The sequence below is a fragment of the Ceraceosorus guamensis genome (genome assembly GCF_003144195.1).
Source record: "Ceraceosorus guamensis strain MCA 4658 unplaced genomic scaffold IE81scaffold_18, whole genome shotgun sequence".
NCBI lineage: Eukaryota > Fungi > Basidiomycota > Exobasidiomycetes > Ceraceosorales > Ceraceosoraceae > Ceraceosorus > Ceraceosorus guamensis.
Window position 1 is genome coordinate 281,258 of NW_020290013.1, and position 25,527 is coordinate 306,784.

At 56.0% G+C, this 25,527-nt stretch overlaps 10 protein-coding genes across 10 annotated transcripts; 5 read left to right on the plus strand and 5 right to left on the minus strand.

Moving 5' to 3' along the window:
* Positions 1-242: 242 nt before the first annotated feature.
* IE81DRAFT_365673 (hypothetical protein) lies at positions 243-5,528 on the minus strand. The gene is made up of 4 exons (XM_025516946.1): positions 4,515-5,528; positions 3,757-4,327; positions 3,113-3,672; positions 243-3,047 (listed from the first exon to the last, which is right to left on the minus strand). Exons 1-4 carry the CDS (start codon positions 5,378-5,380, stop codon positions 449-451), a joined length of 4,596 nt encoding a protein of 1,531 aa, XP_025370801.1. The 5' UTR covers positions 5,381-5,528; the 3' UTR covers positions 243-448.
* Positions 5,529-5,746: 218 nt separating this feature from the next.
* On the minus strand, positions 5,747-9,438 carry IE81DRAFT_365674 (alpha/beta-hydrolase). Its single transcript, XM_025516947.1, has 9 exons — positions 8,169-9,438; positions 7,804-8,097; positions 7,543-7,688; positions 7,306-7,468; positions 6,729-7,230; positions 6,603-6,659; positions 6,423-6,529; positions 6,193-6,345; positions 5,747-6,121 (listed from the first exon to the last, which is right to left on the minus strand). The coding sequence occupies exons 1-9, from the start codon at positions 9,304-9,306 to the stop codon at positions 6,051-6,053; spliced, it is 2,631 nt and encodes an 876-aa protein (XP_025370802.1). The 5' UTR covers positions 9,307-9,438; the 3' UTR covers positions 5,747-6,050.
* A 230-nt stretch (positions 9,439-9,668) lies between these two features.
* Positions 9,669-11,555, plus strand: IE81DRAFT_365675 (SET domain-containing protein). Its single transcript, XM_025516948.1, has 3 exons — positions 9,669-10,205; positions 10,276-10,615; positions 10,695-11,555. Exons 1-3 carry the CDS (start codon positions 9,812-9,814, stop codon positions 11,518-11,520), a joined length of 1,560 nt encoding a protein of 519 aa, XP_025370803.1. The 5' UTR covers positions 9,669-9,811; the 3' UTR covers positions 11,521-11,555.
* A 187-nt stretch (positions 11,556-11,742) lies between these two features.
* On the minus strand, positions 11,743-12,660 carry IE81DRAFT_354516 (hypothetical protein; the record flags this gene model as incomplete). The annotated part of the gene is made up of 4 exons (XM_025516662.1): positions 11,743-12,045; positions 12,174-12,254; positions 12,321-12,458; positions 12,541-12,660. 4 exons carry the CDS (start codon positions 12,658-12,660, stop codon positions 11,965-11,967), a joined length of 420 nt encoding a protein of 139 aa, XP_025370804.1. The 3' UTR covers positions 11,743-11,964.
* Positions 12,661-13,862: 1,202 nt separating this feature from the next.
* IE81DRAFT_322292 (hypothetical protein) lies at positions 13,863-16,783 on the plus strand. The gene is made up of 4 exons (XM_025513589.1): positions 13,863-14,552; positions 14,619-15,026; positions 15,116-16,355; positions 16,448-16,783. The coding sequence occupies exons 1-4, from the start codon at positions 14,292-14,294 to the stop codon at positions 16,660-16,662; spliced, it is 2,124 nt and encodes a 707-aa protein (XP_025370805.1). The 5' UTR covers positions 13,863-14,291; the 3' UTR covers positions 16,663-16,783.
* IE81DRAFT_322293 (hypothetical protein) lies at positions 16,533-18,035 on the plus strand. Its single transcript, XM_025513590.1, has 2 exons — positions 16,533-16,629; positions 16,697-18,035. The coding sequence occupies exon 2, from the start codon at positions 16,886-16,888 to the stop codon at positions 17,936-17,938; it is 1,053 nt and encodes a 350-aa protein (XP_025370806.1). The 5' UTR covers positions 16,533-16,629; positions 16,697-16,885; the 3' UTR covers positions 17,939-18,035.
* Positions 18,036-18,227: 192 nt separating this feature from the next.
* IE81DRAFT_288400 (arginase) lies at positions 18,228-19,627 on the minus strand (the record flags this gene model as incomplete). Its single annotated transcript, XM_025511760.1, has 5 exons — positions 18,228-18,328; positions 18,428-18,509; positions 18,596-18,712; positions 18,851-19,171; positions 19,283-19,627. 5 exons carry the CDS (start codon positions 19,625-19,627, stop codon positions 18,228-18,230), a joined length of 966 nt encoding a protein of 321 aa, XP_025370807.1.
* A 1,021-nt stretch (positions 19,628-20,648) lies between these two features.
* On the minus strand, positions 20,649-22,703 carry IE81DRAFT_300404 (putative LYS20-homocitrate synthase). The gene is made up of 4 exons (XM_025512216.1): positions 21,724-22,703; positions 21,588-21,641; positions 21,039-21,510; positions 20,649-20,966 (listed from the first exon to the last, which is right to left on the minus strand). The coding sequence occupies exons 1-4, from the start codon at positions 22,484-22,486 to the stop codon at positions 20,891-20,893; spliced, it is 1,365 nt and encodes a 454-aa protein (XP_025370808.1). The 5' UTR covers positions 22,487-22,703; the 3' UTR covers positions 20,649-20,890.
* A 667-nt stretch (positions 22,704-23,370) lies between these two features.
* Positions 23,371-23,826, plus strand: IE81DRAFT_73129 (hypothetical protein). The gene has a single exon (XM_025517582.1). The coding sequence runs from the start codon at positions 23,432-23,434 to the stop codon at positions 23,684-23,686; it is 255 nt and encodes an 84-aa protein (XP_025370809.1). The 5' UTR covers positions 23,371-23,431; the 3' UTR covers positions 23,687-23,826.
* On the plus strand, positions 23,668-25,352 carry IE81DRAFT_365680 (histidinol phosphate phosphatase H). The gene is made up of 2 exons (XM_025516949.1): positions 23,668-24,866; positions 24,934-25,352. Exons 1-2 carry the CDS (start codon positions 23,967-23,969, stop codon positions 25,336-25,338), a joined length of 1,305 nt encoding a protein of 434 aa, XP_025370810.1. The 5' UTR covers positions 23,668-23,966; the 3' UTR covers positions 25,339-25,352.
* Positions 25,353-25,527: the final 175 nt, after the last annotated feature.

Sequence of the window (25,527 nt, forward strand, 5' to 3'; positions counted from 1 at the left end):
TACTACATCTCGGCACTGTCGCCTTGTTTGTAAGGTGGGCGCCGGATAGGACGTTTGAGGCATAAGGATGCAGATGCCTGCTCGCGTACGAGCGATTCTGCACTCCGCCCCGAGCAAACCTTGGACCAGTCTGTAACCATGGCCCGCCCAAGCGGGAAAGCGGACTCTTCCAAAGCCTTTGAGCAGAAAAACACAACGCGCCTGCCACTTCTGCTCAAACAGCACCACTTGGAGCTGCTATTGTTGGCGCTCTGTAAAGGCAGGTCATATATTACATTTCAAATGCAAACTGCTCGCCTAGACGATCGCAGCAAGGTGAACATCTTCCAACTCCGGCGACGCGACTCGTCATCTCCTTCGGGACGCAGCTCTTTTGACGCCTCCGCTATGAGCGCTCCGAGCAAAGCTTTCCCGTCTGTCTGCTGCACCAGCTAACCGGAGTCCTAGCTCAAAGGGGCAAAGCTCCCCGTGCAGCCGTCGAATTGTTGTCGATTGCTAATACCTCGATGTGCTCGGCAGCGTTGATCTGATGTGTAGCGCAGCTAGGCACGACGATGTGGCCTAGCTCGATGAGGCGCTGTTCTTCCAGCTCATCTTCCACTGGGTCAATGTCCGTATCTGACTCCGAATCCGAGCCCAAATGACGCTGCCGATCCTGCTGGTCTGTAGGCGAAATACCTTTCGACTGCGATTTCTTGAGGTCTGAGAGAGCACCCTTGGAGGCCAAAGCCCAGACGTTGACAGTCGGCAAAAGCAGAGAGCCGTGGCGCAGAGGTATCAGTGCTAGCTCGAACTCGTGTGCCGGAGCAGCTCTGGTGTCTTGCACGTCCGAGGTGCTAACTTCGAAAGCATGTCGTTTGGCGCCGCTAGCGAGCCAAGAGTCGAAGTCTGCAGCAACATCGTACATGAGTCGCTGACTTTGACCTTTTCCAGCTAAAGCTGCTCGGCCTTGACTTGAAGGAGCAGGCGAAGGGCTCCTAGAGGGCGCTTGAGTACCGCCGATTCCGACGGTGAGATCAGACCCTGCTTCTGATCGAGCATCTTGAAATTCGTCGACTTGAAGCGTCTCAGCAGAAGCCTTGGCATCCGCCGCGTCGACGCCCCAAGAGAAGGATGTGGAGATTGTCAATGTCGCCTTGATTGGCTGTCCGACGTAGTATGGCCCTTCGTCCGTCAGCTTTATTGAGACGGCGTTGACAATGTCCACCTGAGGCACATCTACGGGTATGGAAAGTAGCCTCCATGGCAAAGCTGCAGCGCTTTCTGAAGAAGCGTCGGTCGGTCCGCATTCCAGCGCCTTTTGCAAAGTATTCTCCACCACCTTCACGACAAAGTCCGCCTCCGTGCTCGAGCTATCGATGCCCCATCTCTCTGCGGCTTTGCGCCAAATGTCTGCGTCAAAAAGTCCTGCTCGTATTTGGCCAGTCAAGGAATACACGGACACGTCAAGGCCCAAGTCCACCAATCGGCACATAGCGAGCTCCAGTGACCTCTTGTGGCCTTCGCTGAGTAAAGAAGGCCCGTCGGCTGCCGTTTGAAGCGTTTGTTCAAGGAGTCGAACCAAGAGACGCTGCGCTTCTTCTTGGATGCTGCGATATCGAAGCATCAAACGCAACTTCGTCGGGGCGCCTCTGTGGGCTGGGCCACCTTTTGTGGCAGTGTTCTTCTTGATAGAGAAGACGTAGCTAGCAGGCTGACGGGAGTCAAGGAGGACTGGAGCAGAAGAAGGAGGTCTCTCGATGACGTGCTTCTGTTCAGGCCCCTGGCGCTCGCCAGTCTGTGCCTTGTGCTTCCTATCGTCCTCATCTACTGCGTGGATGAGTTCCACCTTGCCGAGTCTCAGATTGGAGTTGGTGCCAGCAGTGATGGAGAACTTGGAGTACAGCCTATCTGATCGAAAGTAGTCTTGCACGTTGACACCGAGAGGCAAGGCCACACTGAGAGTGACTTCTTTTCGAAATTGTCGTCTAGACTGAGGCCGCTGACTTTTCGCAGACCAGTAGTCTATAGACAGGGCGACGTGCAGGGTGCCAGCGGTAGCGGCAGACGTCTCGTAGAGCGGAAAGCGAAGTCGGTGTGGTGTCCTGGACGACAGGCTGCTGACGTGTACTGTGCCGTCTTCTGCCGCTTCCAATTTAGGCGTTTCAGAGCGACTAATTGCACGAGCACTCTCATCAATGAAATGGCCCTCCGAGACACCAACCAGCATCCTCGCATTTGCGCTCATACCAGCAGCTCTACCGACCGGGCTTAGTGCGAGCCGCAGCTCGGCTCTCGAGACTTCATTCCTGCCGGTGTTGATTTCCAGAATAGCATGTCTTTGCTCGTCTATGCGTATAGTGTCAGGCATGACCAGCTTCGCGTCCAGAGCTTCTCCATCTTCAGGTACGCCGACGACCACCACGCCCGGCCACGTACGAGGGGAAGTGTACTGAAAGATGATTTTGGCAATCCTGACCTGGCAGACGTCAACAATGTACTTCCCAGGGGCAGAAGAGGGACACGATAGCTTGACGTGGTTGTGGCCTTTCTCCAGCATTCTCGATCCGCTTGTAAACCACAGCATCTCCCTCTCGCCGCTGGTCAAGCACACTCGAATATCGTCGACTTCCACCTGAGTGCCTGTCGCAGAAGTGACTCGGACAGAAAGTTGCGATCCATCTTGGCCTGGAATATGAGAGGCCCAGGGGGCGTTGACCTTGACGACGAGCGGCGAGAAATGACTGACAGGGAGCTCTTGCTCAAAGGGCGTCGTGCGGAGCTCCGCAAAGAGCGCGCGTTCGTCGTCCCAAGCAATGCCACTCGCCACGTTGACTGCAGATCTGCTCGAGATAGGCAGAGAGGCGCCTTTCGCTCGCTCGTCCGCCAGCCTCTTCAGCAGTGCAACGACGACGTTGACCCAGGCTTTGTCTCGCGGCATTTCGAGATGGGCATGTGCCGCGAGTTGCTTGGCTAGCATGTGCGCTTCGATAGGAGTCCTCTCGACCGCATGAGCATCTGCGAGTTTTCCAAATGCGACGTAGGCTTCGCTGTACTTTTCCCGATAGCTGTGTGAGACCGGCAAGGTCAGCGCTGTTTAATGGCCACAACTTTTGCCTGATACGACGCTCACTATTGTAGACTTGCAAGACTTGCTTGCATCGAAAGCACCCGCTTGGGCATGCTAGCGTTGTTCCAGCACGCTGCAGTCCTTTCCGTCAAGGAGATGAGGTGGTCGTCGAAGAGCTGACGGTCCTCGATAGCCTGGAGTAGCTCGTCTCTGGTTATTCGCTGATCACTCGCATAGGCATCGTCTGGTAGCGCAGGCAAATCTCTGTCCTTCGCCGCGGCACTAGACGCATAGTCGGGCAGCGAGGCGAGAAATGGCAGAGCCCTTGGCAGGTGGCCCACGTGCATACCAATGATGTCCAGCTGTCTTCTGGCCAGATCTAACAACTGCGCTTTTGCTGCATGGAACGCCGCAGAGAGCTGCGACTCGATGTGGCGCTGCCTTGCGAGCATTGCGCTCTTCCTAGCGTCCGAGTCCTCGTCCCCTAAGTACTTGAGATTGACCTCGTCAGACATGCCAGGTGCAGCAATGTCTCCCCGCTCTACCAGCCATGCCTGGCACTGCTCCACCACATCGATGGATGAGCTGAACGTCCACGACTCGATAAAGTGACGTGGAAGGAGCTGCATGATGTATGTGCTCTTGCATCAGCTGAAGGGCGAGGTCGGGCGGCGCAGACCATCTCAATGCGCATACATGCTACTCACCTCTCCAGCACTGAGCATCCTCCCAACATTCTCCACGAAGCCAGGCGTCTCGTGCATCACTTGCGCAACTCTGCCCAGCTTGCCTAGCAGTGCGGCCCTTCGCGCAAAGATGTAGCATCGGAAATCGAACAAGCTGATCTCGCTCCTGCGAATCAAGTCGTAGTATGGCTTCTTCCTTGTGTCGAGCAGAGGTGCGCTATCGTCTCCGCTGGTGACAGCCCCCATGGATCTAAAGTGCTGCGTGGCACCTGTCGCCAAGCACTGTTCGAATGCAGCATCTACTTCGTCGTACCGACTGAGTGCTTCTTTGTGAAGCCCGACAGCTTCAAAGGTGTTCGCCAAGCATTCCACGCTGCTGACCCATTTGCAGATGTTCCAACCGGGAAAGTCCCTGTGCCTCAGCTCCCTTCTGCACTCTTCCTCTTGCAGCGACACTAGCCGGTCGAATGTCGCGCCAGCTGAATCTTTGAGCCGCATCAATAGGTCTGCAAACAGTGTAGGGTCGGCATGGTATCCGCCGCTGGGCTTATTTGCTGGCTGTTGCGGCGGCAGTCGCGTGAGTTGGACGACCCTGATTCGTATCAGAAGATGATTCGGTGTCAGTCGGGCGCCGGACAGAGAGTGACATTGGGCTCCACTGGGCTCCCTGCTGCGTCCCGCGGCGTCTGGCAGCGGGATCTTCCGAACTGCGTTCGCCTTGGCCCCAACGAGGGCTTGCTCATCCAGCGCCTAGCCCGACTTGACCACAAGCCACTCACCGCTCTCGCTTGCCTGAGTTGAAGTCCGCTCTGATCTTCTCGATCACGTTGCTTCTACTCGCAGCGCTGCTCCCACCAAACACTCTGCCGAGTCCCGTCTTCTTCTCGGGTTCGGATCCAGGTGCCGGGGACGCTCCTCTGCCCAATGACCCAGCAGCTGTTGCGAGTGCTCCAGCTTGTGCACTACCCGGATCTGGAGAGAGCAGAACGATGAGGTAGTCTGGTCCAGCTGCACTGCTCGCATCATCTTCGGCGTTGGATGAACCCTTTGTGCTATCGTGTACTGAGGATCTGGGCGTGCCGGGCCTGGATGAAGGTGCGTTCGCACTTGGTGCAGCGTCTGCTGGGTGCACGGGAAGATGACCGAGGGAGCTGATCCAGCTTCTGATATCGTTGCGGATGCTGTTCCGGTACGCCTCATTGTCGTCACATGCCACAAAATAGAGGTGGCTGAAGGGCCGCTCGAGCAGACTTTGGCTGACAGCGTATCGCAGCTCGGGATTGTTTCGCACTCGTTGCAGCGCCGTTGAGAGGGGCTCAAGGTCTACTGGCAGTGACTGGATGGTGCGGATGCTAGATGAGGAGGATTGGGGCAGACTGCTACCACTGGCGGTCAGCGGAGTGGTGCTGGTCACGGGCGTGGCGTCTCCGGCACCAGGCACGCTCAGAGTGATGTTCGACCCGCTTTGGACCGGAATCGTAGGCTTCCAGTGCAAATTACGAAGGGGCAGCTGTGAGCTGAGGACAGAGATGATGTTCTGCAGAAAGTCTGAGTTGACTAAAGGGTAAGAGGCAGAGTATGTCACCGTGACCCGTGGGGCAGCTCCCGAGGAAACATTTTCGGCCCGCGAGGTGGAAGTGGACATCGCGGCCTGGCGAACCGCGCGATTGGCGATGAGTCGAGAGTATGCCGCGGTATGGCAAGACCCAGCCAGGATCTGGTAATCGCTAGCTTGAGTGGATGATCTTTCCTCGATTGAAAGGTGCTGCAGTAGTCTAGGCGATGCAATGAACGGGGAGGTGCAGAGAGGTCATGAACTTTGTTGAGGCCTGCATCAGGATGCCCATATCGCGCTGTGCGCCGATGGAGTTCCCCGCGCCGCTACGAGCAATCACGTGAAAGGCGCATCGGGCATTCTTCTTTTGCAGGGCGCGGAGAACACCGCTTTTGCCGAGGATCCCTGCCGCGCGAGGAAGCGAAGTCAAGAACTCGTGCCCGGACACTTTGACTTCTCGGTGCTTGCTCAGTTCTGCGAGCTGGTAAGGTCTATGCATTACTTTTCTGCTCGGCACCGTGTGTGGGAGAGCTGCTTCAATACACACTGGGACACGACAGGCTAAGAAGAAGCGGCTCGATGGTCATAGCAGAGGACGCAGCAAGCATGCAGAGTCTGGCAAGCGTGGAGCGGCCGGGACAGACCCAGGCAGCTTCGAAAGGTCGCCATAAGAGTCATTAGTGCCATTTATGAGAGTCGCCTGAGATGTCATTGTATCTAGGCAGGACTCCACCGATTATTGCCATCCGTGATTGTTGAATTACTTGATCGGCCAGATTTCTGCAAAGCAGTCTCTGACATCCTCTACGAATGCAGCAGGCCTCTCCATGGCTGCGAGAAAAGAGGGTGTGGATCAGTCAACATGCGACTCGAAGGCAGCCAGAGCAGACCCGGGCACGTACCGAAGAAGTGTCCGCCTTGCTCGTGTTTCCTATACCAAGCAAAGTTGTCGACAGTCGAGCGAATCCACTCTTTGGGAGCCGGCATGATCTCGTATGGGTTGTCTGTGTATCCAAATGGACAAGGAATCCGATTCTCTGGCCTTGAAATGACGCCTGAGATGACCGGACGACACAGTGTCGAATCACATTCAGAGAGAATCAGAAAATCGAGTTCTTGGACTTCGACTTACCTTGAAGGCCCGAGGCGGGTCGATTGCGATACGGGTACAGCGACCTCGCCATGGTATCTGTGCACCACCAAAGCGTCAGGCTGGCGAGGATCTCCGAGTCCGGAGGGCTGTTGAGCAGCAAAGCATTGTTTGTGTCAACTTGAAAGATCAAACACGCTGATGCGCACCTCGCCGACCTACTCTTGATCGGTCCACTGCAGGAACTTTTCCCCGATCCACGCCAGCAAAGCAACGGGGCTGTGAATCGCAATGGAACTGCTCAGTCAGTGTCTCATATTCATATACAGGTGCTCGTGTCCACCTTACCTGGATTCTGTGACGATAGCTAGCGTGCCTGGTCTTGTGCCATGGAATGCTGCATACGCGCTTCCAGTCGTCTGGAATTCGATAGCTCTAGCAAGTCTGGTGGATTCGTCCTTGTCGAGCAGCGATGGGAATCCGAGTGCCATTTTGGCCAGTCTGTGGGCCACGCCATGCACTGTGAAGAAGCCCGGCTGTTTCGCGTAGGAACTCCTCGGTAGGGTCCTCGGCATTTCGGCGACGCTTTCGACAAGGGATTTGATGCTGTTTGGAGTGAAGTAGCTGACTATGCCTCTGATCGGAGGCGGGACCAAGTGACACAGCGACAACAATGGAGGCGCAAGTCGAGGTGGCGGAGCTGGACAGAAGTTGAGGTGGACCGCTTTGCATCTATTGGGAAACTGAATAGCCATGAAGCGAGCGACTGCATTTGACCAGTCTCCAGCTTGCGCAGCATAGTATGGAAACCCAAGAGTGCGCATGAGCGCATCCATCAAGGTCGCTTCGTCTAAGTCATCACAAAGGGTTAGGAGAAACGTCAGACAAGTTTGCAGAAGTAGCTTCTAAATTTGTGGCCTCTCACCTCTGACCAATAGATCGCCCTGTGAGCCGCTCCACTCTCCTTGAACCGGTTCACTGCCACTCCGAGACTTGACCGCAGCATTGGAGCTCCATGCGTAGCCGGTGTGCGAGGGGACAACCACGTCGAAGGCTGGTACGTCGGTCGGTGCGCTTGGACCAGGATGCTGGCAGGCCAAGACGCTAGATCAGCAAAGCGACGTGCGCATACAGTCATGATACTTGCTTTCGATCGACTCACAGCTAGAGGCTTAATGGTATCCAAGAACTCCAGAAAGCTTCCAGGCCATCCATGGAGAAGCAAGAGGGGAATGACACGCCTTCCAGACCTACGCGCCTCTTCGTAGTCTGGCTTCTCGCGTATGAAGTGCAAATGAACATTCTTGACTGTGATCCGATGGTAAAGCACAAGGAAGCGGTGAGCGGCGGAGCTTAGGACGCCAGAGTGATGTCGTCGATTGCGCTGACTCCATCCAACAGAGTGTCTGCTTGGCCCACTCACCATGCACTTTGAAGTGCTCAAAGCTTTTCAATCTCGCCTCCTGAGCTGTCCAAGTGTCATGATCTGCACCCAGTCTCTTCTTTGAATTTCCGTGAGCGCTTCCGTTAAGACTCTGGACGCTGCGAGGCGCCAGTTCAAGGGCGACTGGGACGTCAATGCTCCCTCCCTCTGCACTCTTGAGGGAAGTCGATGCGGACGGATGTGTCCCTGATTCGGATGCGGCAGAGGTTGCTTGAGGTTCAAGATACGCCGACCAAGACTCGAGCAGGGACCGAAAGCGCTCGTACGTCAAGCCTGCGGATAGCGTCGCGCATTAGCGTTGGCTTGCTGAGCACGCCGCCTTCTCCACCCTCCCAGACACTCACCAAATCTCTCTTTGTCCGCCTCAAAGGGACTACTGGGGCCTTCTCTCACTCGCTGCTCGTCCACCGCAGCATCCACTTTGGTGCGCAGGTCTCTCAGGCGCATCTCATCCAGGACAGGCTGGAAGGCGATCGCTTCGCCCCTTTGCGCTAAATCGCACCTCGGAACTTCAGGCTTCTGGCCTATGGCATCCCAGAAATGTGTGCCGTCCAAGCTTCTTTCCAGGTACGCTGGGGCGGCCTGCGTTCGGTCGGACCCAAGTGAGTGTGCACGAGGAAGAGCAGAGATGCTGTGCGCTGCGCAGAGTTCTGACACCCATCTCGCAGCGTGCGGTATGCTCGGCGGCGAAAGTGTGAGTACGAGGAACCACCAGTCGTAGACGTTCGTGTCGGTCACAATCCACCTCTTGCCGAGCAGATTGCTCTTTTGCGCTGATGCAGAGGATCTCGGCGCATCGCTGGGTCTTGGGCTGCTGCTGCTGGAAGAGGCACGCTCTGGCAACGCCTTGAAGACGCCCACGATTGCTCTGGCTACGTCCTTGCCGTGGATGAGGTGCAAGCTGCCCTTGTCTCTAAGCTTGTCTTGACTGGTTGCGACCTTCTTCGCAAAGTTGGCCGGCTGCCTGTCTGCTCCATACAGCCCAGCCAAGTTGAGCACAGTCATGTTTCGTCCAATTTCTGGTCTGTGAAGCGCCAAGAAGCTCTCCTCGGCCGAAGCTCGAGCGTTTGACGTGTCGATGGGAGAAGTGGATGTGAAGTGGCCAACAGGTCCCCAGGCACCTGTGCTGCCCAGCAAGATCCAGTTTGCTGCCCCGTGCGAGAGCTCGTAGCCATCTATGAGGTTGTGGACAGCTTCTCGAGATCGCAGCGGAAAGACGATGAGCACGACCTTGGCTTTAGGCAGAGAGTGCCAGAGCGATCTGGAAGCCTTCCCATCAGAAGAGAGTTCGAAGTGAATAGAGCTGCCAGGAGGGGGAGGGACAGCGCTAGTCGAAGTGGAGCGCTGACGCGAAGTGAAGGCGTACGTGATGCCTTCCAAATTGAGAAGCGGCAGAAGGAACTGACTGGTCCATCCTGAACCAAGCAGGAGAACATCGACAGGCTGCGAATGCCCAGCATGGGCTGGCGGAGAGATGGTCATGATTTCGATCTCAACATGGGAGTCTTTCGCTGCACAGATAGCTCGGGGGAGCGCTGCTCTTGGTGGGCATGAATGGCCGTGTGGTGTAGGAGGAGGTGCGAGTCTGAGGTTGGATCTCGGGCGAGAGCTACGAGTTCTGCTGGAAGGAGCGTCAAAGGGCACCGCATGTATGCCCACGCAGCACTCAGACTCAAAGTCGATCATGCGCTGTGGGGCTTCGCAGCGCCCTTACGGCCGCACCTCACGACTCCAGCTAGGTGGAGGCATGGCAACAAATCACGTGATTACTTGATCCTTCCGATTTTGGAAGCACCTACACACCAGCCATGTGAGCCCACCTCCGTCTGCCGAATCACCACTCACACTTCGAGGCCATGGGTACAGTACATCGTTTACAGAACCCTCATCCAGTATTGAGGGTGCTCCGGCGTACGATTCGGCGCACGGAGCCGCGCGATGAGCGGTCAGTCGACGTGTCAAGTGTGTCTCGCTCTCAAAGCTCACAATGCGTCGGAGTCCGCCTCATCCAGACATTTCCTCAGGCCGCGAACGACTGCCCATCCCTTACTACCCAGAAGAAGAGGAGAATTTTACCTCGCCCCATCCGCCCCAAAAAGCCGTCGAAAGGTGTCTGCTTGGATCGCTCCAGTCATACATCCCAGAGAGCATTGTGCACGAAACTTGGCGCAAAGAGGCTCTCGCTCGTCTTCTCGACGGAGATCGAGGTGCTGCCTTCGCTCGAACAGGATCGTCAGAGGCCAACGAGATCGAACAATGGCTGCCAAGAGATGACTGGTCCGTATCCGACCCATATGAGGGTTCTGGATGCTCCTGCATTGCTAAGCCTGGAGCTCCGTGCTGCACCGCCGACACCGACTGCGAATGTGTCGAGTCCTTTGGTGGGTCGACGGGCTTTTGCAACGCCCCTACTCTCACTCGCTGATCGCACAGCCAGCTTGACAATGATAGGAAACTTCTACAGTACCGCTGACGCCCAGCTCAATGGTCTGGCGAGAATCCTGCATCTCGACGCATTGCCTGCGCGACACGCCTTGAGAGAGTGCACACCTCTTTGTGCTTGCCAGCAGGCTTCGTCTTTCATCAGATCGAACAGCATCAGCACACAGCGCGCTGCTGGTCCGGAAGACGAAGCAAGATCCTTCCGTCATCCTGAATTTGTAGACCGAGCCAAAAGGCGGAAGCTGGAGTCTTTAGAAGTGGGGACAGAATCAAACAGCTACGAAGATCCACAAAAGAGCGAGCGAGCGAGCATCCAATGTGCAAATCGAGTGGTCGGCTCTGGTCTTGCGTAAGTCTTCGATTCGGATGTGGTGTCAGGCCACTCATGAGCTGCTGATGCTCAAGTGGACCCATTACCGGGCCTTTAGTTGCCGGCTCTACATCCGCAGCACTGCTCCGAGACTTGGAATATCGCCGCATCGGTGCTCAAAGTCGGAGGGAAATGCCGCCATTTCAGCTGATCTGAAATCGGCTAGTCGGGGCCTTGGTCTATTCACACACGACTTTATCCCGCGTGGCGCATTTGTCATCGAGTATGCCGGCGAGGTGATCAGCACGCAGGAAGCTCGGAAGAGATGGGTCGAGTACCAAAAGCCTTCCATGTGCTCTCCGGGAAAAGGTTCCGATCCTGCCAGCTCCATCGCCATCTCACAATCCGACTTTGGACCTAGACCCAGTGTGAGCAACAAAGGAAGCAACTACATCCTCGTTCTGCAAGAGTGGATGAATGTAGGCGCGCATACAGGCCATGCTGGCTTCCCATCATCACCGGATCCTCTAAGTGGAACGCAGGCGACCTCGGCTCTGGCACCGAGAGCATATCGCACGAACATCGATCCAACGATTACGGGCAATGCAGGTCGATTTGCAAATCATTCTTGTGAGCCTAATCTCATCTCGATTCCGGTACGCTGTGATGAGCCCATCAAGCTTTACGATGACACATCTGCCTCGAGCACTTGCGAGACGTATGCTGTGGCGGCTGCGCCAAGAGCGGCCCTCTTCGCGGCTAGGGACATACAACCGGACGATGAACTGACATTTGATTACTCAGGTGGAGAGCTAGCCCAGCTTGATGACTCGCGAAAGCACGGCGAGGGTGTAAAGCGAGATGTAGGCAGGAGTGGTGCCACGCCATGTCTCTGCGGTGCCCCATCGTGTAGAGGCTGGATGTACTTTGACCCTGCTCTGTAGCCCAATGTATGCGCCCTTGCCGATGCGGTTGGGGGTCTTGCTCGTGATGCCAACTTCGAGACTGCATGAGTGTCCATTTGTGAGTCGTTGGGTCCATGAAAAGCCAGTGTAGGGCGCATTTTGGGTCCAGGATGATGCGCGCTCCGAGGGTGCTTCCGAGCAGCTGGTCCTTCTCACCACGAAGGCTTGTCGCTGATCTGCCTCGTCTTCCACACGTTGAAGCCTTGCGTCGTGTCCCCAGTCGGCAGTGTCCCCTTCTTCGTGACTCAAATCGGTAGTGTCCCAGGTCAAGGCTCACAGTCCGGTCATTGAGGCGCCGTTGCTCTGACTACTCTTGTCCATCAGAGATGTCCCACCCCACTTATCCAGCACAGCGCAGTCATTGCAGCGCCCTGTTTCGCCAGCCTCGGGAGTCCAAGCTTCAGCCCAGCAAAGAGCCTTCATTCATGCCTCGGCGTTCAGCTCAGGCGCAGGCGCATCCGGCAGACCCCCAGGTAGCGGCGCAGCATTCTCTTTGATCCACTCCTGCGAGGTGAAGAGAAGGTTCAATCAGCGAAATGCACCGGCACAGCCGGCACGCCTTCTGGCAAATGTTTTGGCGAAGCATCGCAGAGTCATCCGCTCTCCATCTCACGTTGCGAGAAGCCACTCACCTCATCTTCCCATATTGGCCTATTTACACCGCCAGCTGCAGAAGCCTTTGGTGCGCGTGCAATGTTGACGTTGATGATGCGCTGCAAGGAGCATCGTAAGCTTGCAGGTCCAGCTTCTGACTGATAGTAGCAGACACGAGCACTCACACCTTCTACTTCATTGAGATGCATGTTGTCTATCGCGTCCATCGCCTCCTCTACAGTCGAGAATGTGATGAAGCCGAACCCCCGATTGGCTCCCTCTGTACGAGGATAGGGGGTGGAGCAGAGCAGCGTCAGCGCGTCCTGCTTAACGGTCTTTGCCACGACTGCACCCGAGAAGTGGACGGCAGCGGAAAACGTTGAGCTCACCTTGCTTTGGCGTCACGACATCCACGATCTCCCCAAAAGGTGCAAAGTGTCGCAACAACACGGCAGGATCGCAAACTCCTCCTTCACCCAACCCGCCTACATAAATGGTCCGCTTCCTTTCCTGCTGCGAGGACATGATGTGCTGCTTTGATGCGCTGCTCAGGAGGTGTGGATATTGGGGACGGTCCTTCAGGTGTGAGGTGACAACCGACGAGTGTAGAAGGCGGCGTCGGTGTGCTGTGGAGCGGCATTAAGTTGCCTGGAGAAGCAGCCTACGTGGCCACTTTCTCGACTCAGGAAGACGCAATCTTGAATCAGTGAATCAAGAATCGCTGCGTTTGCTTCTTGCTGCCGCGCGAAAAGCTTGGTGGGACGCGTCGCCTTGACGCATTCACGTGATTTGGCGCCGCGACGGGGTCAAGAGTCAGACGTCAAGTTAAAAAGAGAGTTTAATCTTCATTAGAAGAGTCTTTTCTGGGTCCAAAGTCATCAGACCATTTAGTATAGTAGTCATATCACGAATATTAATAATCGTGAATAATGACATCACCCGCACTCAAGCATTTTTGATTCGTCCCCCAGACCCATCCGTATAACGCTCTCTCACTCGCATTCACTCATGACTCACGACTAACGTGCAGATATTCGGCATGCTATGAGACAGTCCCGCAAAGAAAGCTTGCATTCTGTAGACCCGTCAATCACGATTGCAGAGCGTCACGCGCGAGAACCAAGGTCAACGTGCGCCTTGTAGACAATTCAGAGGTTCCAGGCTCGGCCTGTAGCTCCAGCTTCGGACGGCAGGCTATGATCCGACTCTAACAGCTCAGAACTCTCGCGCACTCGCAGCTCATCGCTACAAAGCAGCGCGAAGCATGAGCTCTACTCACCTCAGCAGCTCGAATGGTAGCTGATCTGTCCTTCCGCACCCGAGACGTCCGTTCGTAAGCGTTCAGCAAATCGCAGGAAGTCACGCCCTCCGCTCCCCTCTGCTGTCGACTACACGATCGATGGCGGCAAAGTGGCAAGAGAGCAAGGGCATCTGCTGCGTCCGACATGAGCAGCAGTCGTGGCCCCTCAGTGGCGATGCGTCACCTCGCGAGCTCGTGGGATGGAGCTCTCTCGCCACCTCTTAGATTTCTGAACGCGAACCAACCCCGATCGAGCTCCTTGGCCGGATCGCGCCACGCATACAAACGGCCATTGACCACAGAAGATGCGTACATTGCTGTCCCTGCTGCGAAGGCGCAGCGTTCGACGAGCTCGCTCTTCGGCAATCATCATCTGATGGACGCCCACAATACATCCTGCGCCGCGTTGCAGGTCTCCTCGATTGAGATCGAACTTACTCACTGTGCAACCTTGTCACCAGAAGCGAGCTCCGCCGGAACACTTCTTGGCCTCGCAAGACTCGGAGGCGCCAGTACTGTTGTTTCGCGGGAAGTCGCGGCCAGATGCGCAAAGCTAGTGGCAAAGTGGTGACCTTTGCAGTCGTTGGCTGAGACAACGAGGTCGCGCAAAGGCAGCCACGGCGCCGCCACTGCCCAGTGGCAAACGGCTTCGGGGCCTCTGAGAGATGGGATGGTTGGACGGGCGCTTGAGTCGCCCTGAAAACTTAAAGCCTTCTCCATCTCGACCATTCCGCCGCTGGTGTCAAGACCTTCGCTGCTTTCCTCACACAAGACTCTTTTCTAGCTTCAGTCTGCAATTCGGCATCGATACTGCTTCCCTCTACAGCTTAGGTGGGCGCAAACTTCATCTGGCCTGATGTGGCAGCTGAGGAACTGGCCTATGCCTGCTCTAGCCGTGTGTATAATTCTCATCGCAGTGAGCGGCACGGTCAATGCATTGCCCCCAGCATTCCCTGCCAGCCAGCTGAACATCGAGCTCGCACACGACGCAACGCACGGAGAGCTCAGAAGGTGGGATGTCGAGGACGTCAGACATGCTGCTCATCACTACTACGTGAGCACCCTTCAGCCTTTTGGCGAAAGTCACCATTTTAGGGAAAATCCACACACGTTTGAGGTGCGCATTGACTCCCTGCTCGCTCGCCAAGGGTACGCTCTCACAGTAGCTCCTTCTTTACCAAAGGTCATCCACCCTTTCCAATTCGACCCTCCGAACCGTCAAGCTGTCGTGCGCGGATATTACAAGACTGCAGATGGAATTCGCATTCCGAATCATCTCAAGAGTGGGCGAGTAAGATTGAAGAGCCTGACGCATGATGCGCGTGCGCTCGTGCACACTGTCCCATTAGCCCCCAATCAGAAGGTTGTCTCGCACGGCTTCAGGTTTCGTAAAGGCGAACGGGAAGCAGAGCCCTACCACGCGAACTCGTACCGTCCTACAACTCCTGGCCATGTTCACGTCAAGCCTCCGGCCAGGTTCACGCAGAGGCAACAAGAAGAAGAGGCTTACGCCAGATCTTTTGGAGCTATTCAGCGCTACCATACAAACAGAGTTGGAGTTGAGAATCCGCTCAGGGTGCACCACTATGAAGTGAGTGCGCCAAGTCACTGAAATCTTTTGGCCCTCTAATGCTCGTTCTTGTGATGCTGAGGCGGCCCACCATTGTTCTGCTCGGCAAGATGTTGGAGTCAGCTAAACCAGGCCCGGATGGCCACGAGACGGTCAAAGCTCTAGCCATCGATCAGAACAATAGACCTATTCGACCGACGTACGACCCTGGCACGATCGAACACGACGTTCCGTTGTCGAGTAGCCATGTTCCTCGATCCCACACAGCGTACAAGGAAGCTGTAAGGGACGCGCCGTCCCATCCGGAAGCCACTTCGGATGGCAAGTCGCTAGAATCAAGCTCAGCAGCAGGGAAGCAAGCAGCTGCTCTAACGAACCAGTCAACAGCAGGGAGCTCGAGTCTCGACCCTGCAGCGCTACCGTTTGTGCCATCATTTGCAGCCCGCCCCTCTCCTTCACCTTTGGCTGGGTCGATTGGGACGAAACAGGCAGAGCTGCGCAAGCGCACATTGGGCAGGATATCGGAGGGGTTCAAGTCCGCAGAAGCAGGTTCGGCACTGGCAAAGACCTCGGAACAGGCCAGCTCTGATGCTGCCTCGCACGCCAGCCGCAATATCGATGCCGGTCTTGTGTCGCACGGCAGTCTCGCTGACAATAGAGTCACCCAGCTAAGAGTCGCGGACGCCGGCCGACCTGTGGCGACAACGTTCCCTACAAGGCGCACATTCGTCTCCGGCAAGTCGGTAGGAAGGCCTCGTCTGACTCCAGAAGGCGTGAAGATGACACAATGGCGGGATCTGAAAGCGCTGGAACAGGGCACGGCCAACCAGCCACCGCTCGATTACGCTGGAGACAGAAGGAAAGCTCAGCTTCTCGGCATACCAATCAAGAAAATCAGGGGAAGACCTCGAAAGTGTGCGGAAGGCTGCGCTACGACACAGCGTACTCAGCGTAGATTGGCACGTCAAGCTGCTGGCTTACCACCGATTCAGAGAGGACGTCCACGCCTGCGCGAACTGCCTCAAGCTGAGATAGCCGAGACTTCTCGGGTCATCAGCAAGCCCTCCGGTGACGGTAAGCGTCGCGGCCGGCCAAAGCTTCTCATCGGCGGTGGTCGTTCAACGCAGGCGCAGCGGGAGAGGGAAAGGAGGGAGGCTGCTGGGCTCCCCAAGAGGCCAACTGGGCGTCCTCAAGGAGCTAAATTTGTCCAGGACCTCAACAAGCCACCTTCTCGACTAGGCCGGCCCAAACAGTCGCAGCAGCATAATCTTGCGGCGACCTCGGCCCATGTAGGGGCAGCGCATCCGTCCCTTCTCAGCGATCCGATGCTCGTCCACACAGATTCACGCTGTGAGTAGACTGTTTTCGCTTTGAAGTACAAGCTTCGCTCGTTGGTTCACTGACGGACACGGTGGCTCGCATCTGCACCCTTCGACTTGCAGTCACGCAGTCGGCATCCTTCCGCCGCATCGCTCCTGCTACACCCGAGCAGGGGGGTCAGCTCCCTCACCTGCACCGCCGTTCGCTCCAGCCTCCTTGTCGGAGTTGTAGCGTGCCAGCGGACCTCTCCATGACAAAACGAGGAGACATGGTCAAGATTTCAGGAGCGCCGGAAGCAGTAGTGGTGCGTCACTCACCATGCTCCTCACGACGATGAGAAGATTCTGACGCTGCACGAAAGATCCGCGCAGCTTTTGGCCCGAGGCAAAGCGCCACTGAATCCAAAGCTTCCACTAGCTCCTGAAAAGCCCGCGTTGCTGCTCGAGAGTCTCCGCGAGAAGGCTTCCAAGCGCAGTTGGGGCGGCCTCTCGCGCTCGAGGCTCCACGATCATAGAAAATGGCTTCGGGACCACGGCCAGGCTCATCTGTTGAATGCCATCATGCCTCTACCCAAACCTGGTCCACCCAAACCAAGGGGAAAACTGCTGCTGGGTGAAGGAACGCCACAAACAAAATCGAAGCACCGCCGAATCCTCAGGTCTCTGGGCGTGGACAATGATTTGATTTGGGAGGCCGTGCCAGGGAACAAGGGCAAAGCAAGGTCACTCGGCTGCCGCCGCGGAGAGCCTTGCAGTCTTGCGAAGACAACACTGATCTTTGAGAAGCAGCGCGCAGCAGCGGTGGAGAATATAAGGCGATATGGTATCGCGGCGAGGTGGAAGGGCCCTGCTGCCAAGCGATTAGAAGATGCTCTGGGTAGGAGCGCGCCCAGCCCCATGCCCTCAGCTTCTGGCAGCGCGTCTGCAAGTCGTCCTAGTCACATCGCAGAAACCGACCAACATCTTGGTCACAAGGGAAACCAATCTGAGGAGCATGTCGGTTCAAGCCGTAATACTGGCCCGCCGCCGATCACAACTTCCAGCGCGCCGCCCTCATCAAAAGGGTCGGGCGGCTCGCCGCGAGTTGCCGAAGGCGTGACTGCGAAGACTTTTGCGTCGAGTTCATCGAATAGTGACGCTACTCTGAGACGGCCAGATCCCTCAGTAGCTCGGCACTTGAGTACACAACTCCCGACGCTGTCACAGAGCGCATCTTCGTCCACTCACAACGGTCGTGCGTCACTGCGGTCCGGTGCTTCGAGCCCGCTAGAGCAGAGTCCGCTACAGGAAAAGCCTCCTGGTGCGGATGACGATCGGCATGCTACCAACGGCCTGCAGAGCACCCGAGCCGCGCAAAGAGACCGTCTCGTGCATCCAAGGGTTCCTGACAAGCACAGCCAGACCTCGACACTAGGGCACTTTGTCGACCCTGGTCACAGCTCCGCTCCTCCAAAAACCGTTCATCCACTAGACATGCTTCTTGAAGCGGCTCGCTTTGTGGAACGACGTCCTACACCCAGATCTTCGTCATCGATCGCTGCCAGTGGCAATCAGAATGAGGGAACAAAGCGCCCCTCGTCGATCAGCTCTCCTTCGCGCCGCGTGTCAGGTTGACGTCGCCGAAGAATCTCGCCGAGCATCACCCTGCTTATTTTGTCCTTCTACGAAGTGCCGACCACATTTCCAATGAATGGCATGACTTGCGCGTTGCTGTGTATGCTGACAATGCCCCGTGTGGGACCTCACGCGCGTGCAGGAATTGCAAATGCATGAATGCTCTTGAGCGGCTCGCAACTTAGCCAAGTATCTATAGGAATTTCGGTCAATGCGTCACGCAGCCATGATTATGGCCGCCTTCTTGCCAACGCCAGGCTCCCTTTTACCGATAGCTAATCGCAGCGCGCTACAATAGTGTCTCTCCAAGAGCGCTTCGGATAAGGCTGCAGCCGATTGCGATCGTCTGTTTTGCGTGATCCGCCATGAGCGTTGGGTTAACTTCCATCACTGAAAGGGAGCAAGTCCCAAGGCGTGCGCAAAGCTAGTCAGCAAAAAGCCTCAGGACAGGTATTGCACGAGCACAAGCGCGTGCTGAACAAGACTCACAGTCCATCGCTACAAGCGAGCCTGTCTCGTAGAGCGCTTCGCAAATGTAATGTCCTTCACGGAATGTCAAGCCTCCTCGGACCTGCATGGGATCGGCAAAGGGACGCGAGCGTCAGTGCTCAGCAAGGCATGACAGTCTGATTTCATGCTTGCGAAAAAAAAACTCACAGGGGTACCGGTACTGGGGGCAACAGATGGATCCAAAGCGTCCACGTCGAAACTCAAGTGGATCGGCCTCTCGCGTGACGATCCGCCGTTGACGTGGTCCAGCGCCAGTTCAACGACCTGCTCGGACAAGTTGCGTATAGGGTGTCAGAAAGGAGCCGTGTAATGCCTCGCAGCCGTGCACTCTGAAGCCCAATTCAACGCAGCTCGAGTACAGCGCCTTGCTCCAGCAGCGTCGCACTACCCCTCTTCACTCACCTTTCCAATACCGTACCTGTCTACCTCGTGCATGCTGAAACACTTGATCCCGTTCTCCTTCAGGATCTTTCTCTCGCCGCTGTCGATATCTCTGAGTCCGATGTATACCAGACTGTCGGCTTTGAGCACCGGCTTCTTGGGCACCCAGCTACTGAAGGGCTCCACGTCTGTGCCCTTTAATCCGAGCAGGAAGGAGACTGGGCAGCCGTGAAGGTTGCCAGAAGGCGTTGTGTCGGGTGTGTTGATATCTGCGTGCGCATCTATCCAGATCAGGGCTGCATTTGGGTGAGCCGAGAGCGAGCCGGTCACTGTTCCAAGAGCCTGCGGGGGGTCCAGCGTGAGCAGCATACAGGCTTTCAGCTTTACCACGTACTAGCAGCGCATGGGCTCGCATACATGCTAGCGCTCCCGAATTCAATCGCATCTACTCACAAGACTGTGGTCTCCGCCAAGGGTGAGAGGCAGTCTGCCCTCCTTGGCATGCTTGCCGACCACTTCACTGACGCGCTTGTTGACCTCGCTAACGCTCCTAGGGTTCTTCATAGTCCCGATGTCCTTGTCCTCTCCGCTCTCGAGAATGCTGTTGATGTCCTCAAACTGCTGGTGCCCTTCAAAAGAGACGTCCCAGGACAATTCTTGAAGCTGGGAGATGAGACCTGCATCGATTAGACTGTTGGGCCCGGTGTCTACGCCTCGACGCCCCTGCCCACCGCTGAATGGACAGCCGATGATGGACAGAGAGCGTGACTTGAGGTAGCGTTGTCTGATCTCGGACATGATTGGGATCTGTTCGCAAGAGGGGGGCGGGAATGTGTTCCTGGGTGTATGCGGCTGTCTTGGCGTGCTCCTAGGAGTCGACGGTCTGCTAGCTTTGGGAGGATCAAGGGTTGGAACGAGTCAGTCTTGAGATGGAAGGGCAGACCAGCTGTTGTGCTGCGCGCTACTGACTCGGTCGTACAGCAAGTCGAGTGTGATCAGTCGTGAGCGCTGGTGTGATGAGCGAAAGGTCGAGTCGCTATTGTAGGCGTGGTCGGAAGAGAGCCCCACCGGCAAGTCGCGATTCGGGGTTGATGAGCCACGCAACCAACACCTTCAGCAATAAGCTGCTGCGAATCTCATCACGCAGCTGAAGGAGCTTCTTCGGTCCTGCGCGGTTCCTTGCATGCATGCAGCCACGGCCGGGCAGCCGGAGCGCGGCCGCGTGGATGGATGAAACGCCGCCGCCGCCTGGATGCTGATGCTCCCTGATTATCCGAGACCGGTCATTCCGGGCAGCGGTGCGACATTGCACCTGCCCGCAGCTCCATGAGCAGGGTCCATGCTGCACCTCTTGGCCCCGGGCGAGTGTGTTAAGTCCAAGAACTCTGCTTGCCTCTCTGCGAAAGCGGGCTGCTCAAGGTTGCTCGACTGAACAGTGAAGCTCATCAACCAGCAGAGAATATGTACTCAGCACGAATGGAGACGCAGGGGCGATTCGGACCCCATGCGTCAACGAAGAGCCAAGTGCCTCGGAAGCTTTTGTTTCGAATCGCGATTTCAGACAGATAGATGGACTCAGAAATGAGATCTGCGAATGAGTGCCAGTGAGCCTCATCCAGCCTTGAAGCTGTGCGTAGCGAGCGCTGTCTTTCAGCAGCGACCAGCTAATGCGAGGCTGGCCTCTTGGTTGAGAGTCCTGCCACGAGAGGGCCAAGAGCTCCTCCACCTTGCTTGCGTTACAACCAATTTGCCTTGGCGTGCTCTGATCTCCACTCAAGTCTCGAAGAACGGCTATAGTGCTCAAACCTGGATAGGTAACGCCCGCTTCGAGCATGGTGAATTACCTCCACGCAGTCATAGCTTCGACACATTCGACCAAGGCCGATCGACGTCGGCAGAATTAATGACATCGATTCAGAGGCAAAGACGAGACTAGCAAGGAGACGCGTGGTTCGGGCATTTTTTCTTGAACGGAGTCGAGAGTGTCATTAGAGCGAGCGATTGATGCAAAGCTCTGGGTTGATTTGACTCCAGCGAGCCTTTTGTACCAGAGCAGACCATCTATGCAGCGACCTTCTGTCCATTTGCCGCTTGGTGAGCGCTGGAGAGGAGATTGTCGACATCTTCCAATTGTGTTCTACGAAGAGTCAGGTGTTACATTGTCAGCAGTGCGCCACGCAGATTGTGCAAGATGCCACACCACACTTACTCGCGAACATCCGCCAATGCCTTGATCTTCTGAGTCACGTCCTTGATCTGGTCGTCGCTCAAGGTCAGACCCAGCTGCTCTGCTCTACTCTTGACAGCGTTCCATCCCGTCAGTCTCGAGCCAATGTTGACGTATCGGGTCATACCAAAGTCCTCCGGCCTCAGCACCTCGTAAGTGCTTGGGTTGGCCAAGATAGCCTTGGCGTGAATACCGGCCTTGTGGGTGAAAGCGCAGTACCCAGTGACGTAGTTGTTGAATGGGATTTGGATCTGGACGGCATCGGCGACCAGCTCCTCAACTTGACGCAGCATCTTGAGGTTGTACTTGCCCATCACATACTCCCTATCCTCGGTGTACATCCTGGCCATGAGCGCACCCAAGGGCGTGATACCGTTTCTCTCTCCGATTCCCAGCACCGAAGTGTCGATGTGAGTTGCGCCGGCTTCCAAAGCGCAGTAAGCGTTGGCGATAGCTACGGCGAACAAGCAAGAGCGGCATGTGAGCAGATGCAGCGAGATCGCAAGTCGTCATGGCTGCACGTTTACTTACCACATCCAGTGTCGTTGTGCAAGTGAACTTCGATGTCGCAGGACACGACAGACCCTGCGTTAAAAAGGTGTGAAGTTAGCCTATATGCGCTCGTAGGCGCAAGACACAAGCTCAGGCAGCAGGAGATGATACGCACTGAGCAGCTTGACGAGCTCGTAGACCTGACGAGGGTTGGCAATACCGATCGTGTCGGCGATACCAACACGGTGCACGCCAACCTTGTCGACGGCCTGGTAGATGGAAAGCAAATCGACAATGTCTGACCTGAAACTATCCTCGGTGGAGAATCTGATCTCGATTCCCTTGCTCTTGACAAAGTCGATGACCTCGACCGCCTTCTTGGTGATGTAAGTCATGTCCTTTCCGTGGCTGTACTCCCTCAAGAACTTGGACGTTCCCATGACCACATCGACACCATCGACACCGGTCTCGACGGCGATGCGGGCATCATCCATGTGGCATCGGATGTGAGTGATGACCTTGGCCTTGAGACCGAGCTTGCAGATGGCTTCGCAGTCCTTGCGGCTCTGCTCGGAGGCGGCCGGGCTGGTGAGCTCGATGCAGTCCACACCGAAGGCGTCAAGAGCCTTGGCGATCTTGATCTTGGTCTCGGTGTCGAAGAAAGCATTGGCAAATTGCTCGCCTTCTCTCAAGGTGCTTTCGATGATCTTGAAGTTGGCAACATTGGAGTTCAAGTCGCGGTTCATGAAGGGCATCAAGAACTTGGACGGGACGTTCGAGGTTGGCGCAGGCGCAGAGTTGGCTCCGCCGCTTGCGACGTTAGTGGGAATAGCCTGATGGGTGCTGTCGACGCCATTGCTACCGTTGACATGCCTGATTGGTCCCTCGGAAGGGGCGCAGTCAGGGCAAGGGGGTGCGTCCGAGGTGGAAGGTGCCATGGCTAAAGGAGAGCGAGAGTAGGTCTATACGACGCGCTGTAAGAGGTGTGAGTCCTAAGTCGCACGAGTGCAGTGATGCGCAAACCCAGATGCTAGGTGAGTGTGAGCCTGTCTGCTTGGAGCGAGACAGTAACGATGAGTGAGAGAATGCAGCGTGGTGATGTGAGTGCGGTCGTGTGAGAAGGCGAGATCTCAAGAAGGAAGTCTCCAATCACAGGGACTCGCGACTCGTGACTGCAGCACAGGCAGGCGCGCCGATCCAAGGGATCAAATTCTGGCCCCATCCATCCAGCACGCAGCATTCACGCGTCTTCGAGTCACCGAGGGCCAGTATACCGGCGCGCAGAGATTCATGATTCTACATAGCAGTCGTGGAGTGGCGATCTCAAAATGATCAAAGTGAAACCGCGAGCATTACAAAAGTGACGCGACCTTTGAAGCCAAAGCGGGGTTCAGCTTAATAAAGTGCAACTAGATTCAATTCGCACCTTGCTCTTGAAAATGCGTCGAGCGCACGCATGCTAAATACTCTTTTGAGTGGCAGTGCGCTGCGCCAGTCTAAGAGTCTTCCGGCCCTGTCCCGTGAAACCCGATCGAGGAATTTTGAATCAAGAACCTCGAGTCACATCAGCGCCCGTGACCTGCATGCGACTCGTCTGTCTTAGTCCTCTGAGTCAAAGGCGTTTTGTTTTATTTGATTCAAGACTCGCATTGTTGAAGTTTCAATCAAAGTGCACGGCAAGCGTAAGCCATCCTCACCACTTCGAAAGTCACCTCGCAGCTGATGTGCGCGCGTGTACACGAGAAGTGGTTGGTCATACAAAGCAATCAGAATCGATCATTAATAACGAGCCCAAATCTGTTTATAGGCAGGGTTGCCCTGAACCCGGCGCGCCCCTTGAGACGTCTGCTCCCCACACCAGCTGCCCATGTGTTGCCGCATGCATGCCTCTGCAGAACCATCAGGCACGCATTTCTCGCAGCTTATTGCGCTGCGCGTTTGCCGGACTCTCAACGCGCAGCCACGGCCAAGACCGCATCCAGCCACAGCGCGGCTTTAACCAAGCGGTCGGAGGCGGAGATCGGAGGGATGTTCTCGAACTTGTTGCGCCAGGTCACGAGTGTGAACATGCTGCGCTGCAATTCAAAGATTCCTTCCTGCGAGCGGCTCACGATTCACGATTGTCTGCGAACCCTTGACCTCACACACCGATGCAGATCACTCAGGGAGTCGGTCACACTCCATTGGAAGAGCCTCTCCTGCCTCAGCAAAGAAATGACACAGCCTGTCTCTCATCAAAGCTCTTAGTCGTATAGCATACAGCCGGTGCAGACATTCTGCCGCGTGAAGCCGTGGAGAGCGCTGTCCGGAGAAACCTCTTTGGTCGGAGCGTTGCGAACACACAACAGCACTCACATCTGACATTCATCGCAGCTCGTCTCCAGCATTAAACAGGGCTTGTTGTGCCCGGCCATAGCCATGCACTCTCATCACTCTCACTCGGGGCAATTCTGTGCCCACGCTGAAGCAGGATGTACGCCTCGAATGATGCTGGATCGGGCCAAACTTTTGGGATTCACGCGCTACAACCTGACGGAGCACATTCCTCGTAGGAAGCAGAGTCAGCTGTACCCAGAAGAGACAGAAGCTGGTCTGGACCCACAAAAGCTAGCACAACGCTTCGAAGAGTATCTCTCGGAGGCGCGAAAGATACAGCAAGAGAAGGGTCGGAGCGTGCTTGTAGGAGCAGAGACAGAAAACATTCAAGCTGCAGAAGGTCAGAGTTGCTTACAAAAGAACACGGACCTGAGCGGCATACACGATCTCATCGCCGTTCTTGAGGCTGATCATGGCACCGAGCAGCTCGCCGGCAGCTCTGAGAAAAGGCCTGGCTCGGTGGGCAAGGGTCGCGTCGACTACCTGGTTGGCGGGGTTCATCACGTCGGGAGCATCCCTATCGACTTCGACGTGCCGACCTTTGAACGAGCTTTACGGGTCTTCGGCTGGGATGGCGTGGCTGATTCTCACCTTTCAAGCAGCTCTTCCAAGCGACTCGCTCACTTGAGACTAGCCGCTCACTACCTCGATCAGCAGTACGACCTGTTAAAGCATGTTAGACCGGAAGTCATCGCTCATTTCGACCTTTGCAGGCTCTGGGATCACACCTTGCCCCTTGCTCAGGAGCAACATCGAAATGCTGGTGACGCGCTCGAACTTGGGCCAAATGTAGTAGACTCATACAAGCTCGAGCAGCTGGTTGATGAGCGCACGAGACGCAATGTGGCGTTTGCGATCTCGTATGGGGCACTGTTCGAGGTGTCGGGCGCAGCGGTGCGCAAAGGATGGCCGACGCCCTACCCAGGCCTAGAGGTTTTGAAGGTAAGCCAGGCTGTCGACCTGATGCTATCCAGCCCTATGCTCACACGTTGACATCAAATCCGCCCAGCTCGTGGTCTCGCTTGGCGGCAGACTCTGCCTATCAGACGATGCTCACTCTTTGGCACAGATAGGACACTCGTTCCAGGCGGTCAAGGCGCATCTCGACAGCGTGCCAGGCGCGTGGAACTCTCTACATTACCTCACCTGGAATGAGGATGAACAGCCCGCGCTCTCGCATGAAGAAGGTCAAGCTCAGGACTCGCAAAGAGAAGCACGAGAACACTACTTGTTTGCGAAGGCGGTCGGCAAAGAGGTCGGCAACAGATTCGACGACCCACCCGAGATTTTTGAGAGAGGCACTCGAGCCGTAAAACCATCGGGACCGAGCACTGATGCAGTGTTCTGGGTGGAGCTGGAGCAGAGGAGACAAAGGCTGAATGATGCACTGAGCTCGAAACGAGCAGGTGGCTAATAGATGAATTGCACAAATCATGCCTTCGTTCTCATGCGTATTTGGGTACGCATACAAGTGCGTTGGCCTGTCATGGTGTGTCTTGCGTTCTGGTGTGTCTTGCGTTCGGAGCAGGTGAATGTGCCGTCCGTAGGTCTAGCGGGACGAAATGAGGCTGAATGAGGCGGAAATTCTGGTTGTCGTGGATGC

Coding starts and splice junctions, on each gene's coding strand:
- IE81DRAFT_365675 (XM_025516948.1), top strand. CDS start 9,812: ATGCGTCGGAGTCCGCCTCATCCAGACATTTCCTCAGGCCGCGAACGA. Junction 10,206..10,275: donor CGAATGTGTCGAGTCCTTTG/GTGGGTCGACGG, acceptor TGACAATGATAG/GAAACTTCTACAGTACCGCT. Junction 10,616..10,694: donor GTGGTCGGCTCTGGTCTTGC/GTAAGTCTTCGA, acceptor CCGGGCCTTTAG/TTGCCGGCTCTACATCCGCA.
- IE81DRAFT_365674 (XM_025516947.1), bottom strand. CDS start 9,306: ATGACCATCTCTCCGCCAGCCCATGCTGGGCATTCGCAGCCTGTCGAT. Junction 7,231..7,305: donor GGGCGATCTATTGGTCAGAG/GTGAGAGGCCAC, acceptor GTGATGACTTAG/ACGAAGCGACCTTGATGGAT. Junction 6,346..6,422: donor ACCCGCCTCGGGCCTTCAAG/GTAAGTCGAAGT, acceptor CGGTCATCTCAG/GCGTCATTTCAAGGCCAGAG.
- IE81DRAFT_73129 (XM_025517582.1), top strand. CDS start 23,432: ATGCCTCTGCAGAACCATCAGGCACGCATTTCTCGCAGCTTATTGCGC.
- IE81DRAFT_300404 (XM_025512216.1), bottom strand. CDS start 22,486: ATGGCACCTTCCACCTCGGACGCACCCCCTTGCCCTGACTGCGCCCCT. Junction 21,511..21,587: donor GCACAACGACACTGGATGTG/GTAAGTAAACGT, acceptor TGTTCGCCGTAG/CTATCGCCAACGCTTACTGC. Junction 20,967..21,038: donor GCATTGGCGGATGTTCGCGA/GTAAGTGTGGTG, acceptor GACTCTTCGTAG/AACACAATTGGAAGATGTCG.
- IE81DRAFT_322293 (XM_025513590.1), top strand. CDS start 16,886: ATGCCTCTACCCAAACCTGGTCCACCCAAACCAAGGGGAAAACTGCTG.
- IE81DRAFT_365680 (XM_025516949.1), top strand. CDS start 23,967: ATGCACTCTCATCACTCTCACTCGGGGCAATTCTGTGCCCACGCTGAA. Junction 24,867..24,933: donor CAGGCCTAGAGGTTTTGAAG/GTAAGCCAGGCT, acceptor AAATCCGCCCAG/CTCGTGGTCTCGCTTGGCGG.
- IE81DRAFT_322292 (XM_025513589.1), top strand. CDS start 14,292: ATGTGGCAGCTGAGGAACTGGCCTATGCCTGCTCTAGCCGTGTGTATA. Junction 14,553..14,618: donor AAAATCCACACACGTTTGAG/GTGCGCATTGAC, acceptor TCTTTACCAAAG/GTCATCCACCCTTTCCAATT. Junction 16,356..16,447: donor CGTCCACACAGATTCACGCT/GTGAGTAGACTG, acceptor TTCGACTTGCAG/TCACGCAGTCGGCATCCTTC.
- IE81DRAFT_365673 (XM_025516946.1), bottom strand. CDS start 5,380: ATGTCCACTTCCACCTCGCGGGCCGAAAATGTTTCCTCGGGAGCTGCC. Junction 4,328..4,514: donor AACTCAGGCAAGCGAGAGCG/GTGAGTGGCTTG, acceptor GATACGAATCAG/GGTCGTCCAACTCACGCGAC. Junction 3,048..3,112: donor AGTCTTGCAAGTCTACAATA/GTGAGCGTCGTA, acceptor GGTCTCACACAG/CTATCGGGAAAAGTACAGCG.